Source organism: Chiloscyllium plagiosum, chromosome 7 (assembly GCF_004010195.1).
Source record: "Chiloscyllium plagiosum isolate BGI_BamShark_2017 chromosome 7, ASM401019v2, whole genome shotgun sequence".
In the NCBI taxonomy this organism is placed as follows: domain Eukaryota; kingdom Metazoa; phylum Chordata; class Chondrichthyes; order Orectolobiformes; family Hemiscylliidae; genus Chiloscyllium; species Chiloscyllium plagiosum.
In genome coordinates, this window is record NC_057716.1 from 117913592 (window position 1) to 117934595 (window position 21004).

Below are 21004 nucleotides of genomic sequence, written 5' to 3' on the forward strand. Positions count from 1 at the left end.
TTACTGGCACAGACTCAATGGACCACAGAGCCTTTTATCTGTGCTGTAAACCTCTAGATACTTAATGTAGGAATATGACAGGCCACATTTGAAACTAGGCCAGAAAAGGCGATATTAGAACAGAATGCACATGATAGGTCTATGTGTTTGGGAGGAAAGTGAGAGAGAGATTTATGAGGAAATTCTGGAGCTCGGTGCAGGAATCTGAAAGGGCCGTCATCAAGTGAGGAATAAAAATGGACTCTCCTGAAGGCTGGAGTCAAAGAAAGGCACATGTAGTAGAGATTTGAGAGACTGGAGGGGATTAGAATTAGGGGTAGTTCTGATCCTGTGCCCACACCTCCTCCCTCACCTCTATCCAAGGCCCTAAAGGAGCCTTCCACATCCATCAAAGTTTTACCTGCACATCCACTAATATCATTTATTGTATCCGTTGCTCCCGATGCAGTCCCCTTTACATTGGGGAGACTGAACACCTCCTGATGAAGGGCTTTTGCCCGAAATGTCGATTTTGCTGCTCCTCGGATGCTGCCTGAACTGCTATGCTCTTCCAGCACCACTAATCCAAAATCTAAAAACAAAATCACCCTATCCATGCCCTTCATGATTTTATAAATCTCTCTAAGATCATCCCTCAGTCTCTTACACTCAAGGGAAAACAGCCCAGCCTATTCAGCCTCCCCTTATAGCTCTAACACTCCAATCCAAGCAACATCTTTGTAAACCTTATCTGCTCTCTTTCAAGTTTCACAACATCTAAACCAGGGAGACCAGAATTGCACACAATATTCCAAAAGTGGCTTATCCAATGTCTTTAACAGCTGTCACATGACCTCCCAACTCCTATATTCAATACTCTGACCAATAAAGGCAAGTGTACCTAATGCCTTTTTTACTGCACTATCTACCTGCAACTCCACCTTCAAGAAAGTGTGAACCTGCACTCCAAGGTCTCTTTGTTCGACAACACTCCCCAGGACCTTACCATTAAGTGTATAATTCCTGCCCTGATTTGCCTTTCCAAAATGCAACATCTCACATTTATCTAAATTAAACTCCATTTGCCAGTCCTCGGTGCATCAGCCAATCTGATCAAATCTCATCGTACTCTGAGATAAGCTTCTTCACTGTCCACTATTTTGGTGTCATCTGCAAACTTACTAGGAATTCTAATTCTAATTCCTACTACACTCACATCCAAATCATTTATAAAAATGCTGAAAAACCAGCACTGATCCTTATGGCACACAGCTAGTCACAGGTCTCCAGTCCATAAAACAACCCTGCACCAACATCTTCTGTCTCCTACCTTCAAACCAATTCAAGTCACCCGTTTCCTCTCTGCCTACATGCTTCTAATCTGCAATATGACCATCTCCCTTTATAGGGTGTCCACATAGTCATCTGTCTTGTGAATGCACAACAGTGAGTGTTCAAGGTTGCGTAGCTGGCAACACTCTTGAAGAAGTGTTTGTCTGGGACAGATGGCATGTCCATGACTCAAACGTACAGCAGGACATACACACCTTTTAGTCCTTCAAATCTTCTATCGCATAATTCGAAAACTATTTGTTACCCTTAGAATAAAAATGAACTTACTGTGAAAACTTAACAAGTTATTTCTTAGAAAAATAGAGAAAAAACGACTGAGACTTAAAACAAGTTAAAAACCAACATTGAAAATACTGACCAAACTTACTCAGCAATCAACTCCTTTTACTGCTCTTGTGACATCAGGAACAGGGTTTGTGAGGTCTTAATCTAGTCTGCCAAAGCTAACTAATCAATAATTGGAAGTATGTGGTCAATGTTATCAGCTACAATACGAAAGAAGTAGAAAACCTTTATTTGTAATCAAATCAGGGAGAAAATGCCCCAGCATGATAGATGTGTGTTGTCCCCACAATAAACCAGTGCAATAATTCAGGGATCGGATCTTGAATTTCTTCTCTTCACTACATGTTATGTTCACGGTTTCCTGGGTGATCTTTCATTTTGACATCATTTATTCAACCTGTCTCATTACACATCACTAGGTCCAAACAGATTGATCCCTAACTGGATCCACAATATATTGTTCCAGGAAACTATCCCAAATACACTATGAATTCTTCCTCATGCTAATCTGACTATTCCAACCAACATGAAGATTAATGTACTACCTTTTTTAGTGCCCTCATTATCTACTGAAGAATTCTCCATCCTACTTAATGACTACTGTTAGAAGGTCTATAGATCACCCCTTCCTGTATCCTCCCCTCTTTTATTTCTTACTTCCAACCAGGTGGATTCTATATTTTCTGATCCAAGTTCATTTCTTGCGATCGTACTTATTCCTTCCTGCTTGTCCTTTTGAAAAGTCACATACCCATTTATATTTAGTTCTCAGCTTTGATCTCATTGCAACCATATCTCTGTAATGCCTATCACACCCAATAACCTCTACCTGTGCCACCAATTCATTTATTTTATTTGGAATACTATGTGCATTCAAATATAGAGCGTAAGGTCTGCGTTTTTATCAGTTTTGCCCCATTTGACCCTATTTATTGTTGTTCTTCTATGTTTGCACAATCTATCCCCTGTGACGCAGTCTGGGTATCATAATCCAGAAAGCTGTCTGTAATACCATCTTCCTTTATAAGCCTATATTCCCCCTCTTCCAAACCCTTCCCTCTCAAGTAAGTTTAAATGCTGCCTTAGCCATGCCACCACATGCTATGAATGAATTGTTAAAAAATGGTTTTGGGGGAGGTATGCTCAATCAGGTCAGATACATTTAAGAGTGTAGGAGCGTCCACCTAACCTAAGAGTTAGCTTAGGTTAGGTGGACGCTCCTATGGAATGGTTGGGCTGAATAGATTGTGTGTTTGTAGCAGATTTTATATTTGTTATTTAACCACTGTTGCCACCAAATCTATTTCTCTGAGGGCTTAGACAGTTAACAGCCATAATCACATGATATTTTCATTTTTGTTTGTATCACTTTGCTGTATTGAAAATGGTTATAATTGTTTATTATTAACGATGCCTTGGGGCACATGCTTTTGTAGCTCAAGTCCCTAATTGGAAACACTGGGGAATCTAATACCTGTACTCTTGAGGTACAGGAACATGTATTTAAACAGCAATTTTAATACAGTATAGTGAAATATCCTTAAGGCAATGTTGTCATTGCACCTCATAAACAATCAATGAGTCTCACAAGCAAAACCTTGAAGAAAAAGTTAGATTTTAAATGATGTTTTAAAGGAGGAAGAACAGATGGAGAAGCAGTGAGGTTTAGTGAGGGAATATTCCAAAGCTTATGGATGAGGCAGCCGATGGCATGATTGTCAATGTCAGGTATTCAAACCAAAGAATCAACATCAAATGCTCCAGAGAACAACATTAGTTAAACATTAAGACACAGACAGAGAGTTTTGGATGACTTCAAGTTTATGAACAATTGAAAGTGGCAGGCCAGACAGAATATTGTGGGAATAGGCAGGTATAGAGAAGACAAAGGAATAGATGAGTCAAGGGTGTGGTGCTGAAAAAGCACAGCAAGACAGGCAGCATCCGAGGAGCAGAAGAATCAACAATTCGGGCAAAAGTCCTTTATCAGGAATGAGGCTGGGAGCCTTGGGGTGGAGTGATAAATGGGAGGGAGGTGGGGTTGGAGGCAATGTAGCTGGAGGTGGGGGTAACGGTGATAGGTCGGAGGGAAGGGTGGACTGGACAGGTAGGAAGGAAGATGGACAGGTAGAACAGGTCATGAGGGCGGTGTTTAGCTAGAAGGTGGGAACTGGAATAAGGTGGGATGGAGGAAACTGGTGAAATCCACATTGATGCCATGAGGTTGGAGGGGTTTTCAGCAGGGTCAGGGGTGAGTCTGTGAGAGCTGCTCTTCAAAGCACTGATGGGCTGAATGGCCTACTTCCACATCGTAGCAATCTTGGAGATGATATAAATATGTAGACACATATATTATATTTAGCATATCTTAATTCTAGGTGTTAGAAATACATTGTATATACTGTAGATTGTATTACTATTTAAACATTCTACAGTACAGTTTATTGTTTGTTCAAACCTGTGGAACCTTGTCGCTTTATTCTTTTAATAACTCGCTTGGATCTCACCTTTTGTTTACTTTAAAAATTAAGATTACTTAATCAGACTATTACATTCTTGGTCTGGATTTATAACAAGATAGAAATTATATGGGGAAGTGGAGAATTTCAGTGAAGGAATGGAGTTGATGGTGAGGGAGTGGAGTTTTTGATGACAAACTGGATGTTTTTGGTGAGGATGAGGAAATTGTGATGAGGGCTAGAGATTTTTGTGGTAGATTGGCTAGGCCACTTTTGGAATATCATGTGCAATTGGGTTTCCCTCTTATTGGAAGGATATTCTGAAACTTGAAAGGGTTCAGAAAAGACTTACGAGGATGTTGCCAGGGTTTGAGCTATAGGGAGAGGCTGAATAGTCTGGGGTTGTTTTCCCTGGAGAGTCAGAGGCTGAGGGGGAACCTTATAGAGGTTTATAAAATCATGAGTGGCATGGACAAGGTCTTTTCCCTGGGGTAGGGGAGTCCAGAAGTTTAGGGTGAGAGGGGCAAAAATTTAAAAGGGACCCACGGGCAATTTTCTCACGCAGAGGGTGGTACGTATATGGAATGCAAAATACATGGATATGGAATGAACTCCCAGAGGAAGTGGTGGAGGTTGGTACGATTACAGCATTTAAAAGGCACCTGAATGGGTGTATGAATAGGAAGCTTTTGGAGGGATATGGGCCAAGTGCTGTCAAATGGGACTAGATTAGGTTACAATATATGGTCAGCATGGGCGAATTGGACAGAAGGGTCTGTTTCCTGCTGTAATCTCAATGCCTCTAAGAGATTTTGGTAAGGGAATGGACGCTCTGGTGAAAGAGTGGGGTCGATTGCGAGGGAGAGAATATTTTGACAAAGGGGTGAAGGGGTGAGATTTGATGAGGGATGTAATTTTTGATGACGATATGGACATTTTGGTGACGGTGTGGATATTTTGGTGTGGTTGAAGCTTTTGATGAGGGAGTGGATTTTTTTTGTGTTGGAGTGAAGATTTTGTCGAGGGGGTGACATTTTGATTATAGGGTGGACATTTCTGATGTGGGGATGGAGAATTTGCACAGTGAGCAAGGGATTTGCTGAGTGAGTTGAGGTTTTGCTGAGCTAAGTGGAGTTTTTGTTGAGGAAGTGTGCGTTTTAGACTCTGGTTTCCAGCATTTGCAGTCCTTGTTTTTACCTGGAGTGTGCGTTTTGTCGAGTGATGGATAGTTTTACAGAGCAAGAATGAGGGGTTTTCTTGGGGAGTGGAGCGTTTGCTAAGGGATTGGACAAGTGACCGAGAAAGCTGAGAGTTTTGCAAGTGGTTTCCACGGCCCACACGACGTGAACTCACCGCTCCCTCCTGCTAGGGCAGAACCAGCGGCTGATGGACATCCGCTTAGCCAATCACTGCTCGCGATCGCAGCCAATCGATGTTAGGAACCAGGGACGGTAGGAGATAGACGTGGAAGACGCCCAATACTAACGAAAATCAGTGTCACGTGTACTGATTGACGTGCGGCGCAGCCAGTTACTATGCAAAGTCTTTCGCAACCCTCCGCCCCGTTCCAATGACGAGCGAGGAGGCGGTGCTTGAGGCGGGTCTCATGCAGTGGGCGGAGCGCGAGGGGAGAGCGGGTGCCGGGTGTTAACGGCCGGAGCGAGGCAAGGTAAGGGGCGGGGGGAAGCCGGGAAACCGGCAAGGTGGGGGGGAATTGGGGAGCCGGGAAACCGGCATGGCGAGGGCAGTGTTGTTTCCCGGGCTCTGTGGGCATGCTGCGGTCTCGGGGCCCAGGCTGTTGTTGGAAGGTGGATGCGAAACATCTGGAGCCCGGGGAGCCGAGGCCTGACCGAGAGAGAGTATCATTGTCCAGCCCCTTAGGTGGATTGGCCCTTCTGTATTGCCTTGCAGTGTCCAGGCATGTGCCTGCAGGGGTTTAGAATGAGGGTCTAGGTCTGGTTGGGATGCCCTGTACATGATTGGGAGCACACTCGATGGGCCAAATGGGGATTCTGAGATTCCCTGCCCAATCCCCCTCTCTCCTCCTCTCTCTCTGCATTCAGTTTTGAAAATTTTAAAACTGACATTAACACTTGGCAGGTGCTCTGAATTCAGAAAGTCGATAAATTTAAATTGATTCATCATCCTCAGCAGTTTGTTTTCCAACTTTTCTGTTTTGCTCGAAGCTTGTGACTAGTTCGTACGACTGCCAGACTTGCAGAAGTTTTGTTGGCCGATTATAATAATTGTTTTGCCACTAAATGGGTAGAAATCTATGACCCGATCGAGCCAGAAGTCGTTCAAAACAGCAGTACAGAGGATTTTTTTAAAAATTGAGCATGTCACCAGATCTAGGTTAAATTAAATATTGGCACTTGCTTACAGTACTGTTTCTTTGATTTATTTAAAGAGTTTGGGTTGATTTATTTTAAAAGTTTGGTTTTATGGATTAATCATTTGGCGTTTAATTCCAGAACTAAAGCTTACAGTTTTAGGAAGTGAATTCCTTTTCAGTTAGGCAAGATTAAGAAATTATCTTGAATTTGCATTAATGGCTTTGGACGTCATTAAGGGAGATGCTGGAAAAAGGACATTTGCCATAACCTGGGAACCTCTTAGTGGAAGGGATTCGGTGATGAAATGTGTCATCATCTCCTGTGTGCCTGATCAATTGACTGGAACCAGGATCTCAAACCTAGGAATAAGATCTCATCTAGCCATTAAGTGGTTCTTGTATTTCACATAAGAAAGTGCAGTTATAAAGTCATAAAGATGTACTGCAAGGAAACAGACCCTTCAGTCCAACCCATCCATGCTAACCAGATATCTTAACCCAATCTAGCCCCACCTGCTAGCACTTGGCCCATATCCTTCTAAATCCTTCCTATTCATATACCCTCCACCACTTCCTCTGGCAGCTCATTCCATACTGCGTGAAAAAGTTTCCTCTTCGGTCTTTTTTTATATCTTTCCCCTCTCACCCTAAACCAATGCCCTATAGTTCTGGACTCCCCCACACTACGGAAAAGACTTTATCTATTTATCCTATCCATGCCCCTCATGATTTTGTAAACCTCTATAAGGTCACCCCTCAGCCTCTGACGCTCCAGGGAAAACAGCACCAGCCTATTCAACCTCCAAATCCTCCAACCCTGGCAACATCCTGTAAATCTTTTCTGAACACTTTCAACTTTCACAACATCTTTCCGATAGGAAGGAGACCTGAATTGCACGCAATATTCCAACAGTGGTCTAACCAATGTCCTGTACAGCCGCATCATGATCTCCCAACTCCTGTACTCAGTGCTCTGACTGATAAATGAAAGCATACCAAATGCCTTTTTCACTATCCAATCTACCTGTGACTCCACTTTCAAGGAGCTATGAACCTGCACTCTAAGGTCTCTTTGTTCAGCAACACTCCCTAGGACCTTACCATGAAGTGAATAAGTCCTGATAAGATTTGCTTTCCAAAAATGCAGGACCTCTCATTTATCTGAATTAAACTCCATCTGCCACTTCTCAGCCCATTGGCCCATCTGATCAAGATTCTGTTGTAATCTGAGGTAACCTTCTTCGCAGTCCACTACACCTCCAATTTTGGTGTCATCTGCAAACTTACTAACTATACCACTTATGCTCTCATCCAAATCATTTATGTAAATGACGAAAAGTAGTGGACCCAGCACCGATCCTTGTGGCACTCCACTGCTCACAGGCCTCCGGTCTGAAAAACAACCCTCCACCACCACCCTCTGTCTTCTACCTTTGAGCCAGTTCTGTATCCAAATGGCGAGTTCTCCCTGTATTCTGTGAGATCTAACCTTGCTAACCAGTCTCTCATGGGGAACCTTGTCGAACACCTTACTGATCACATCTATTGCTTTGCCCTCATCAATCCTCTTTGTTACTTCAAAAAACTCAATCAAGTTCGTGAGGCATGATTTACCATGCACAAAACCATGTTGACTATCCCTAATCAGTCCTTGCCTTTCCGAATATATGTACATCCGGCTACTCAGGATTCCCTCCAACAACTTGCCCACCACTGACGTCAGGCTCACTGGTCTGTAGTTCCCTGGCTTGTCCTAACCACTTTTCTTGAACAGTGGCACCACGTTAGCCATCCTCCAGTCTTCCGGCACCTCACCTGTGACTATCGATGATACAAATGTCTCAGCAAGAGGCCCAGCAATCAATTCTCTAGCTTCCTAAAGTGTTCTAGGGTACACCTGATCAGGTCCTGGGGATTTATCCACCTCTATGCGTTTCAAGACATCCAGCACTTCCTCCTCTGTAATATGGACATTTTTCAAGATGTCACCATCTATTTCCCTACATTCTATATCTTGCATGTCTTTTCCCACAGTAAATACTGATGCAAAATACTCATTTAGTATCTCCCCCATTTTCTGCGGCTCCATACAAAGGCCACCTTGCTGATTTTTGAGAGGCCCTATTCTCTCCCTAGTTACCCTTTTGTCCTTAATTATTTGTAAAAACCCTTTGAATTCTCCTTCATTCTATTTGCCAAAGCTATCTCATGTCCCCTTTTTGCCCTCCTGGTTTCCCTCTTAAGTATACTCCTACTTTCTTTATACTCTTCTAAGGATTCACTTGTTCTATCCTGTCCATACCTTACATATGCTTCCTTCTTTTTCTTAACCAAACCCTCAATTTCTTTAGTCATCTAGCATTCCTTATACCTAAGAGCCTTTCCTTTCACCCTTACAGGAATATACTTTCTCTGGATTCTCGTTATCTCATTTCTGAAGGCTTCCCATTTTCCAGCCGTCCCTTTACCTGCAAACGTCTGCCCCTAGTCAGCTTTTGAAAGCTCCTGCCTAATCCCGTCAAAATTGGCCTTCAATTTAGAACCTCAACTTTTGGATCTGGTCTATCCTTTTCCATCACTATTTTAAATCTAATAGAATTATGATTGCTGGCACCAAAGTGCTCCCCCACTGACACCGCAGTCACCTGCCCTGCCTTATTTCCCAAGAGTAGGTCAAGTTTTGTACCTTCTCCAGTAGGTACATTCTAAAATTAGTTTTAAGTAACCTTCTCAGACCTCCATGACAGGTGGAACATGAGCCGGAACGTCTTGCCTGTGGATAGGGACACTGTGTCACAAGAAAATCTTAGTCATTAGTCTGACGTGCAGCAGGCCAGCTAGTTGCAAATGGTTAATTTTTTTGTAGCAGCAAGTGCATAAACTGGATCATTGCACAAAAATTTAGATTTGTTAAGCTCCAGTGTCAGCCAGAGCTGAGTGACAATCCGCTGGTTCTGAATCAGAAGACCACAAGTTCCATTTGACCTCTTGGGTATGCATTAAAGATCCCGTGCCACTATTTTGAAGATCAGGTGAGTACTGGCTAGTATTTACCCCACCACACCAAAAGGTACGAGTTGCCATCATGTTGCTTAGAGGCATGGCATTCTAACTAGAACTCCATCAGTAAGTACATCGATTTAGACCCTATCTATCTTCTCTTGAAAAAAATGAACCAGAAATGACATTACCCACTTTAAGAAACCAATATCTAGAGAGGTGGACATACCACCAGCACTTCACCAGAGACTCTCGCTGATGATGTTACTTCGTATGGTGATGAAATATCTGAAAACAAATCTTCCAGCTCAGCTAACTTACATACTTAGCATCAACCTGAGCTACAAATAGCCAAATCTTCTCAAAAATCGCTAAATATAAAAATGTAGAGCTGCTATAGCAAATGGGATAGATGCCTTGTAAGAGTAAGCCATGTAAACCTAAGAGAGCAAGGAATCTAAGGATGTAAAGTAGAAAGAGGTTCACATGGGTCAAAACATGAGACTTATTGGCCTGACTGATTTGTTTCCCTTCTATGCACTCAATATTACTAATGATATAGTGGAAAAAAATCAAAGCAATGCTATCTGCTAACGCTTCACCTTTCTTCTAACAGATGCAGTTTATGCTGCTTTTTAGTCGTCAGGGGAAACTTCGATTGCAAAAATGGTATGTCCCCCTCTCAGACAAAGAGAAGAAAAAAATTACAAGAGAGCTTGTCCAGACTGTCCTGGCTCGCAAACCTAAGATGTGCAGCTTTCTGGAGTGGAGAGACCTGAAGATTGTATATAAAAGGTTGGCATTCAGGCATTAACCTTTAGCTCTGGATTGCATAGTCCATTATCAAATTAATGAGTTGCTGGGGGTTGGTTTGTGATACAGAGAGACACCAACAGTGTGGATCTTGGACTGACAGAAGTTTGTGTGAAGGATTCTTCTTCTGAGCCTCTCCCCTCACGGGACATGGAAGAGGTTCGAGTGGATTGGAAAAATGCTAATGTAACCCCACTTAATCAAAAAGGGAGTGAGACAATATGTAGGAAATTACAGACCAGTTTGATTAACATCTGTTGTTGGGAAAGTGTTAGATTCAATTATCAAGGAAGCAACATCAGGACAGTTGGAAAGTCAGAATGATATCCGTCAGAGTCCGCAAGGTTTTATGAAGGGCAAATCATATTTGACTAATTTGCGAGAATTCTTTGAAGATGTAACAAACAAAGTGGATAATAGGGTTTCCGTCAATGTAATATATCTGGACTTCTGGAAGACGTATGATAAGATGCTGCAGAAAAGAGTAATTCACAAGGTTGGATCATATGGGATTAGGGTAATTTATTAGCTTGGATGGGTGGTGGACAGAAGACAGAGAATCCAGATAAATGTTTTATTTTCTGAATGGCACAACGTAACCAGTGGGATGCCACAGGGTTAGGTCGTTGGACCCCAGCTATTTACATTCTGCATTAACAACTTGGATCCAAGGATAGAGGCTTGACAGCCAAATTTGTAGAGGACACAAAAATAGGCGGGTTGGTAAATTGCAATAAGGAAATAAGAACCTGATAAGGTTAGGTTAGGAGAGTGGGCCAAAATGTGGCAGATGGAGCTTTATGTGGATAAGCATAAAGGCATGCATTTTGTCTGAAAAATGTGAAGGTGACCTATTGCCTAATAGGGAGAGACTTCGAGGTGCTCTGGTGCAGAGGGATCTGGTTGTCCTTGTTCATGACTCGCAGAAAACTAGCTCACAGATAATAAAGAAAGTGAATGGAATATTGGCTTTTATAGCTAAAGGAATAGATTATAAAGGTAAGGAAATATTGTTGCAACTATACAAGGCATTGGTGAAACTGCACCTGGAGTCTGTTGCACAGTTTTGGTCCCCTTATTTGAGGAATGATGTAGTTGCATTGGAGGCAGTTCAGAGGAGCTTCACGAGATTGATCCCAGAGTTGAGGGGTTTACTATATGAAAAGAGATTGAACAATTTAGGCTTATACACTCTGGAATTTAGAAGAATGATAGGAGATCAAATTGAGGTATTCAAGATGATAAAAGGTATGGATAAAATAAATGTGGAGCGGATGCTTCCTTTTGTGGGGCATTCTAGGACGAGAGGTCATAGTCTTAGGATAAGGGGTAGCACATTTAAAACAGTTGAGGGGAAACTCATTTCTCCCAAAGGATTGTGAATCTGTAGAATTTGCTCCCCTTAAGTGCTGGGGCAATGAGAATATTTAAGGAGGAATCAGACAGATTTTTATTGGTACTGGGTTGAAGAGTTATGGGGAGAGAGCAGGAAAATGGTAAGGTGCATATCAGCCATGATCGAATGGTGGAACAGACTTGATGGGCTGAATGGCCTAATTCTGCTCCTATGTCTTATGAACCTATGAACATACAAACTCACCTGAGGCATGATGACCCTCTGGTTTTTTTATAAATATTTTTATTAAAAAAAAATTCAAATCTTTTACAAAGCAACTATATATTAAAAAAAGTACCAAAATACAGAAAGATAGAGGTAGTACAACGATATCATATCACAATACTATTAATAATAAACTGCATACTATTCTACCAGAACAAGTGTATCTACTTAACTTAAACTAAACTGCAATCAAATAAAAATTAAATTAAACTGAATTCAAATTAACTTAAACTGAATTATATCACATTACTTTGTTATATTTCATTCACCACACCTCCACTGAAGCTTCCACCCCAGGGAGCACCAGTCATTGTACCCGTATTTGTTTCTCCCCCCAACTTTCCCCTCCCCAGGCCCCACAGGCAGCCAAACTGATTCACACGGCTCTATCATGGCCCTAATTAATATTGCTGATATGCCTACATCAATATAATTTAGAATGGGTCGCCACGTCTTATAAAACTGCTCCGTTTTGTGGTGCACCATACTTGTAAGGTGGTCTTGGGGAGATGCTCCATCATTAGCCTGTGCCACCCCATAAGGCCTGGAGTTTTTCCAACATTCAGTTCATTAAAATGTTCTTCCTCGCACAGTGGGTTAGAATGTTACACAGTCTCATCTCATGTTCCCCCAGAGAGGGCAAATTTGGCAACCCCAGAAGAAGAAATACTGGGTCCACTTCAACTTCAATTCCCAGGATTTCCTTTGGCTACCTTACTGTGGCTCTCCAGATCTTGCAACATGACCAAAAGCAGCGTGTAAGAGTGCCTATACTTACTTTACATTTGAGACGCTCCTCTGTTGAACTTAGCTAGCCTCTCTGGTGCCATATGAGCCCTGTGTAAAATCTTCAATTGCATAGCCTGCGCCTTGTTACATATTGAGATTTTCTTTACATTTTCCCACATATCTTCTCATGTTTCTAATAAATATCCCGATTCCAAGTCCTACAGAGTCTCTCCACATCTCCTAAGGTCCATCCTTTCTGTAAATGATGCAAACTACTAATTGAAAGAGTGTCCGTGCACCGGAGCACTCTTCTTCACATCTGACTTGTAAGGCTGGGCCAGGAGCGTGGTCTTCCTCTGTATATAATCCCTTATCTGAAAGTACTGGAATAGGTCCATAACTCTCTGGTTTAATCACCACCAATTGTCTTTCTAATAAAAGAGCAATCCTATGGTCTGATACAGTGACTTTACCATACTTTTAATGAGATACTGCATCACTTCCTCAGTGCAAAGTATTCCTTTGTTGAACTTGCTTAATTTCACTTGTATTCCTATATGTCAGCATAATGGTGTGGGGGACGGAGGGGAGTGTTGCTGGGTGAGTGTGTAGGGAGAGGGTTGTCAGCAGAAGGGAGTGAATTGATGGTTTGCTTTCCTTGACGCTTTCCTCTTGTCAATTTCAAAGCCAGAAGTTTGCAGATGGTTTAATACAGATCATGAGAATCATAAAGATTTTTAATAGATTAGACAATGAATTTTCATTTGTGGGTGAGACTCAATCTATATGTCACATATATAAGATAATAAAACAATGGAACAAGATACGGAGAAGAATCTTTGTCCAAGGGTAATAAGAATGTGCATATTACTACCAAAGAAATTTTTTGAAATTAATAGTATTTGGGGCCGTGCGGTGGCTCGGTGGTTAGCACTGCTGCCTCACAGTGCCAGCGACCTGGGTTTGATTCCCACCTTGGGTGACTGTCTGAGTGGAGTTTGCACATTCTCCCTGTGTCTGCATGGGTTTCCTCCGGGTGCTCCGGTTTCCTCCCAAAATCCAAAAGATGTGCAAGTCAAGTGAATTGGCCATGCTAAATTGCCCATAGTGTTAGGTGCATTAGTCAGGGGTAAATATAGGGAAATAAGTCCAAGTGGGTTACTCTTCAGAGGGTCGGTGTGAACTTGTTGGGCAGAAGGGCCTGTTTCCACACTGTATGGAATCTCCAATCAATGTATTTAATGAGTGTTTGTGTATGTCTGCGAGAGAGAGAGGTTTTTTGCTAGTAAAGTTAGATATGGTAGTTTGAGAGGGGACATCAGTGGAGAATAAACAATGACGTGGACTGGCTGGGCCAAATAACTTGAATGTGTGTTGCTTATTCTATAGTGTCTCCATTTGTTCGTGTGGAGAGTGAATAGCAGCTATATTTGTTTGCAGGAAGTGAGATTTACTTGCATTTTGATGTCACTCTGATCACTATCAATGATCTAATAATATCAAAAGAATATTTTAGCCACTTGTGAACTGAGTCATTGTATGTCAGTACTTTTTTAATCTGCAGTCATAACTGAAGATGTGTTCATTTTGTCTTTTTTTAATAAATTGTTGCAGGACACCTGATGTTCATTCTGCTCCTTGTTACCTTGCCCTGAAGCAGTGATGGCCAATTTCTTAAGATATAGTGTACAAAATTAAATGAATAAAATGTACAAAAGATGAAGGATGGCTTGAAAATTGTATTGACGAATCTTTATTAGTTTTAAGCTTGTATTTTTCATTCTGTGCTTCATCCAGCTTTTAGCAAGAATATAATATGCCTTCATAAGATCACTTTTATTTTACCGTTACAGCAGGTTTCATTGTATATTCTTTCAGCCCTGACATTGCTGTGTAATTTCTGGGTAATTTGTAGCTCTATATTTTGGATGGTGTTATAGTACACCTAAACCAAAGCTGCTTGATAGAGGAGTTGTCTTTACTTGCAGCAAAACAATACATGGGCAACTGTTGCACAAAAAATGCTGCTTTTATAAAGCTTTTGAGATATTCCAAAAATGCTTAGTAAATGTGTTATGTAACTGTGATTTTGTTTTTATGTAGTTGGTGAATCAGCAACAATAGTTATGAGTTGAAATGCATGGCGCTGGAAAAGCATAGCAGGTCAGGCAGCCTCCGAGAAGTAGAGGAGTCAAAGTTTCGGGCATAAGCCCTTCATCAGCTTATGCCCGAAACATTGACTCCTCAGATGTTGCCTGACCTGCTGTGCTTTTCCAGTATCACACATTTTGACTCTGTCCAGCATCTGCAGTCCTCACTTTCACCTACCAATAGTCATGAGTTTAGTGTTAATTTGTTCATTAGTGTGATTTAATTTCAGTATCTAAAAATCCATATTAATATCTGATGCATGCACCACTTCAATTCAGCAACACTCAACATTTATCTTGAGGTTATCGTTTAGGAGTGTAAATTTGTATTTTTTTCTTTAAAGCTGTTTTAGTCCTCTGAACAATATATTTTAGGTAGATTTCAATGGTTTTAATAACTTGTGTCACTGAAACATTATGTTTGTGCAGGTATGCAAGTCTTTATTTCTGCTGTGCTATTGAAGACCAGGACAATGAACTCATAACCCTTGAGATTATTCATCGTTATGTTGAACTCCTAGACAAGTATTTTGGAAGTGTGAGTTTAAAAAGAAACTTTAATTCGTTGCACAAATAATACCAATTCTTGCATTTGGCAAAAGGGCTGACCTTAAAATTGGAAGTGTGATTCAAAGCTACATTATTGAGTTCATGTATTTTGCATTTCATACTTAATTGAATGATTATTCCCTTGCAAGTATGTTTTTTAAAATGCAGTTTATATTTGTATTATCTGCCAAATATGCAAAAAGGTTTAGAGAAAGTTTTAGAGCAGAAACCAAACTCCATCCAAATTGGGATGGACTAATGAACAGCCCATTTTAATTATGTTAATTTATTTCTTGCAGGTTGAATCTTGTTGTTGTTTTGTTTAATTTGGCGAGTTTTTTTTTTCTTTTAGTTTGCTGATTTATGAACTCCCAAAACAAAATCCTTCTGAGTAGATACAGGCAGAAAACCATCTTCTGTTATATTCTCAATGAAAGCTGTTCCTTGTCATTTGGTCATTCTTGCTCTTTGCTAATGTTATCTCACATTGGGGCCTGAGTCCACAATGCTGACAGTCCAGTCAATCTCCATTAACGTGTGATCTAATGATTGCACGTGCACATTCTACGAGAAGTCGGCAATGGTAGCTAGGAGATGAAAACCTGACTGGTTTAATTTTCACATCTCTTTTGGTAACATTCAGAACTTCTAACTGGATGATTTCGAGCATTTATACACGTGTTTTGACCTGACCACCTGAATTATGTACATTCATTAATCTATCTTTGGAATAGTAAACTTAACTTCTTTAAGCAAAGATGGGATATATTTTTATTAGAAGCAGGTCACAGAAGGTTCACTCATCCGATTCCCGGGATGAAGAGGTTTGTCTTATGTGCAGGTTGGTCCGATACTGCAATTTTAGACGAATGAAAGGTGATTTTACTCAATTCTGTGGAAGTTTTGCAGGATAGTATTGAGAGATTGTGTTCTCCTTTTGGGGAAATTTAGAACTCTGGGGAGCAGTTTTCAAACTAAGGGGTTTTCCATTTAACGATATCCTCTGTTAGTCATTGGTCTCTCCAATTCTCTTCCATGTGGAGCAGTCATGCTCAGGGGGACAATGGTCTAGTGATGGTATCACTGGACAATTAATCTACTAAAATTTGTTAACTCAGGTAATGTTCTGGGGACCTGGATTCAATTACTGATGGTGAAATTTAAATTCAATTAAAAGAAAATCTGGAATTAAGAGCCAAATGCTGCCCATGAATCCATTGTCGATTATCAGAAAAGCACATCTGATTCACTCATGTCCTTTAGAGAGGGAAACTGCCAATCTTACCCGGTCTGGCCTGTACGTGACTTCAGACCCACAGTAATGTGGTTGATTCTTAACTGCTTTGTTGGGCAGCGCCAGCAACATCCTTATCCGATGTGTATTTTTTTGAAAAGTCATGGCTGGGTCATTGAACTATATTCAAGTCAGACTTTTGATATAGGAGGGAGTTGAAGATTTTGGGCAGGTAGGTAGAGTTAAGGCTGATCTTATTTTAGCCCTGATCTTGTTGAGTTGTAGATCAGGATGAAATCATCTGATGGCCTACTTGTGCATCTGATCCTTATGTCCCTTTGTGTGATCTTGAGCACATGATACAACTATTTGGGGGGGGAAAAAAGTCATAAACCAAAATTCTGTAAAATTTAAACCCTTTTACTTTTTACAAGATGACATGAAAAACTACAATTATTCTTGCCATTTGACACTCAACTTTTAATTTGGAACAGATGCGAATTATTGCAGTAATTGAATCTGAAATTGCATGGTATTGGGAATGGTAAAAGGGAGATGGATCAAATGCAACCTATAACACCTGTGGTATCTTGTTCCTGTATCTAATGTTGACCGGAACCTATCAGTGTAGCATCTTGTACAATTACTTAATGCTACACATATTTCTAAACTTGTGAAATTCCTTGACATGGTATATTTTATTGCACCAGCTGTCAGTATGGTGATCCATTGTACATACAAGTTCCGCTTGCTAAACTTAGCATCTGTTTGTGAAGTCAAATGACATGAAACTGCTCACTTCTGTTGGTTGAAATCGTGCATAATGTGCCAAATAAAATTCTAATCTGCAGATACATGTCTGAGAAGCTTGTAGTTATTCAAGTTATAAAGTATTGCCCCGTGGATATTTTTAAAGATCTAAACCAAGTGTAATGACCGTGTTTTTCTTAACCCCTCTCTTGAAGGTCTGCGAACTTGACATTATCTTCAATTTTGAGAAGGCTTATTTTATCCTGGATGAGTTCTTGTTAGGAGGGGAGGTGCAGGAGACTTCAAAGAAGAATGTCCTGAAAGCAATTGAACAAGCTGATCTGCTGCAGGAGGTATGAATTAAGAAGCGTACTTGCATGAGCATGTTATGTTGTGCCAGAAGGAATTACTTTCCTTGTACCAATCTTAACTGGGAAGTACGGCTTAGATTGCAAAGTTTGGACTTTTAAAATTTCCTTCAGTTTGTGTTTGTCATACATCATGTGTACTTTGCAATTGCATGTCTCTTGCCAAAACTGAAATGTATTGTTAACACTGCTTGCATTGATGTAAGTGTGTGTGTGTATGTCTTAAATAGTTTTTCTGGATTAAAGCCACAATATGGTTTTTTTCCTCGACATTTGCCTAAATGTGATCATTAAGGCAGCCATGATCCCTCAAATATATCCTTTCTTTTAATAAGCACATTCTCCAGTTTATCCTTTGTTCGACATTGTGCCACTATCTCCCTCTTCTGTCATAAGTTATCCTTTGTTTTAAGAGCTTGGTTTCTCGTTGAGGTTTGACAGAAGTTTTAAATGACTTCCATCCCCTTTTACACATTTGTGCTTCTCTACTGCTCTATTTCTGAATCCCAGAAGCATAACTAATATCTGCGATGTTCTTCAGGTATATTACATAAAGGCACATGTACAATATGGTGCAAAACTTAATAGAGCTTTCAGCAGCAGAGAGAACTTGGTGGTTGACTATTATTGTGTATTTTTTTCAGAAAAGTGCATTACAGACTCTTCAGAACTGCTGTATCTCACTAAACCATAATTGTTAACTGGAAGTCTTTGCATGGAAATGTTAGATGAATTGATTAAAATCTCTTGTCGTTCCTCACTGTCTGCTTTCTTGGCTTGAATTTGATCTCTCTAATCCCCTCCCTGTCCTGTTTCAGCCTCGTCTGAGTTTTATACTCCATCTGTCATTACTTGTTCTATCTCTGCAACAATTTGTCTACCTTAGTACCATTGAAGCCTTAATAAATTATTTTGGATTTGATAATTTTTCTCTCCAATCTGTTTAATTGTTTCCTTGGTTCTGTCCTATGTAAAGTCCAACTTGTTCAAAGCTTCACATATGTTATTATAGAGTCATAGAGATGTACAGCATGGAAACAGACCCTTCGGTCCAACCTGTCCATACCTGATATCCCAACCCAATCTAGTCCCACCTGCCAGCACCTGGCCTATATCCCTCCAAACCCTTCCTATTCGTATACCCGTCCAAATGCCTCTTAAATGTTGCAATTGTACCAGCCTCCACCACTTCCTCTGGCAGCTCATTCCATACACGTACCACCTTCTGCGTGAAAAAGTTGCCCCTTAGGTCTCTCTTATATCTTTTCCCTCTCACCCTAAACCTCTAGTTCTCCCCCCACCCCAGGGAAAAGACTTTGTCTATTTATCCTATCCATGCCCTTCATAATTTTGTAAACCTCTATAAGGTCCACCCCTCAGCCTCTGACGCTCCAGGGAAAACAGCCCCAGCCTGTTCAGCCTCTCCCTATAGCTCAAATCCTCCAACCCTGGCAACATCCTTGTAAATCATTTCTGAACCCTTTCAAGTTTCACAACATCTTACCGATAGGAAGGAGACCAGAATTGCACGCAATATTCCACTGTGGCCTAACCAATGTCCTGTACAACTGCAACATGACCTCCCAGCTCCTGTACTCAATACTCTGACCAATAAAGGAAAGCATACCAGACGCCTTCTTCACTATCCTATCTACCTGCGACTCTACTTTCAAGGAGCTATGAACCTGCACTCCAAGGTCTCTGTTCAGCAACACTCCCTTACAACCTTACCTTTAAGTGTACAAGTCTGAATTAAACTCCATCTGCCACTTCTCAGCCCAATGGCCCATCTGGTCCAGATCCTGTTGTAATCTGAGGTAACCCTCTTCACTGTCCATCTGCCCTTTGTCCCTCATCCTTACTGATCCTGTCCTGTGACACTGTGCAAAATAACACAACTGAGGAGTCATGACATGCTTGCCACTTTTTAGCCCTCAACTCCCATTCCTTTACAATTAAAAAAAAATCCATTGGTGTCACATGGTGGTGTTTGTGGGATCCTGTTGTGCTTAAAGACTGTTTGTTTTGTTTGGCTACATCACATCAGTGGCTACACTTCAAATGAATTAGCTGGCACATGATTTAGGGTCCGAGAGTGTCCCGAGGATGTAAAAGGTCATAGAGAAATTCTTTTATTTGCATTATCTGAAGAGCGTAGTTTGTAAATTTTTATCAAAGGAATGACCTGCTTAGGAGGTAGTTAATCAAATAAGATAATTAACTACATGCCACTATCCCACCAGAGAAAACATGGCAAAGATTTCAGGAAACAACCATGATTGAGTACTGTTCCAGTACATTACACAAATTGTTATACATTTGTTGATTTGGCTTCAAAGCATGTAACATTCTTGTAACATTCTCAATTTCTTAATTCATAAATGGGAAATTTTACTACTAGCTGCCATCAAGATATTTCAAGCTATTATTAAGGTAATGAAATTGCTAAGAAGCTTGTTAAGCTGAACACCTGTTGGCAAGTGTTGACATGGATTCACAACTTTCTCTGAGCACACATGCTATCATGATAAGTTGATGTTCCTTATAACTGCAGCACCTTCTTGCTGGTGCCTGAGACAACTGATAACTTGGCTTTATTAACTTTACACATAATAATAACGATGTTGTTATCTCTGCCTGTGATGCACTTTCTAAACCTTATTCTCACAGGGGGGACTTGAGCAACAAATCTTGGCTTATATTTCCGATGTGATACCGATGCTGTATTGTTGGAAGTGCTACTTTTTTCAGATGCGGTATTAAACCAAGACCTTAACGATCCATAAAGCACCCCCATAGCACAACTTAGAAGAAGAGCAGAGGAATTGTCCAAGGTGTCAACCTCTTGACCAATGTAACTAGAAGATTAGATTAGATTAGATTATATTAGTGTGGAAACAGGCCCTTCGGCCCAACAAGTCCACACCGACCCGCCGAAGCGCAACCCACCCATACCCCTACATTTACCCCTTACCTAACACTATGGGCAATTTAGTATGGCCAATTCACCTGACCTGCACGTCTTTGGACTGTGGGAGGAAACCGGCGCACCCGGAGGAAACCCATGCAGACACAGGGAGAATGTGCAAACTCCACACAGTCAGTCGCCTGAGGCGGGAATTGAACCCGGGTCTCTGGCGCTGTGAGGCAGCAGTGCTAACCACTGGGCCACCGTGCCGCCCATCATTAGGTCAGCTGGTCACCATCACACAGGGAGCTTTCCATGCATAAGGTTGACTGTGATCTTTCCGACGTTGATTTCGGACGGTACTTAATTGGATTTAATGCTTTGGGTTGTTCTGAGATCATGCAACACATGATATCAATATATTTCAATGATATGAGATAGCTTTGGCAAACAGGGTTAAGGAGAATCCAA

The 21004-nt window shown here is 41.1% G+C and overlaps 1 protein-coding gene across 6 annotated transcripts in view; it reads left to right on the plus strand.

Moving 5' to 3' along the window:
* The first annotated feature begins 5639 nt into the window (after positions 1 to 5639).
* The window catches only part of LOC122551886 (AP-1 complex subunit sigma-2), a 43051-nt gene continuing 27686 nt past the window's right edge, over positions 5640 to 21004 (plus strand). For all 6 annotated transcript variants that reach the window (XR_006312227.1, XR_006312228.1, XM_043694456.1 and 3 more), the window contains exons 1-4: positions 5640 to 5745; positions 10028 to 10206; positions 15154 to 15262; positions 17473 to 17610. Coding sequence is in view for 4 of the 6 variants with exons in the window: in XM_043694456.1 (XP_043550391.1) it covers positions 10028 to 10206; positions 15154 to 15262; positions 17473 to 17610 (426 nt within the window). In the remaining 2 variants the exon portion in view is untranslated. The remainder of the gene's footprint in view (positions 5746 to 10027; positions 10207 to 15153; positions 15263 to 17472; positions 17611 to 21004) is intronic.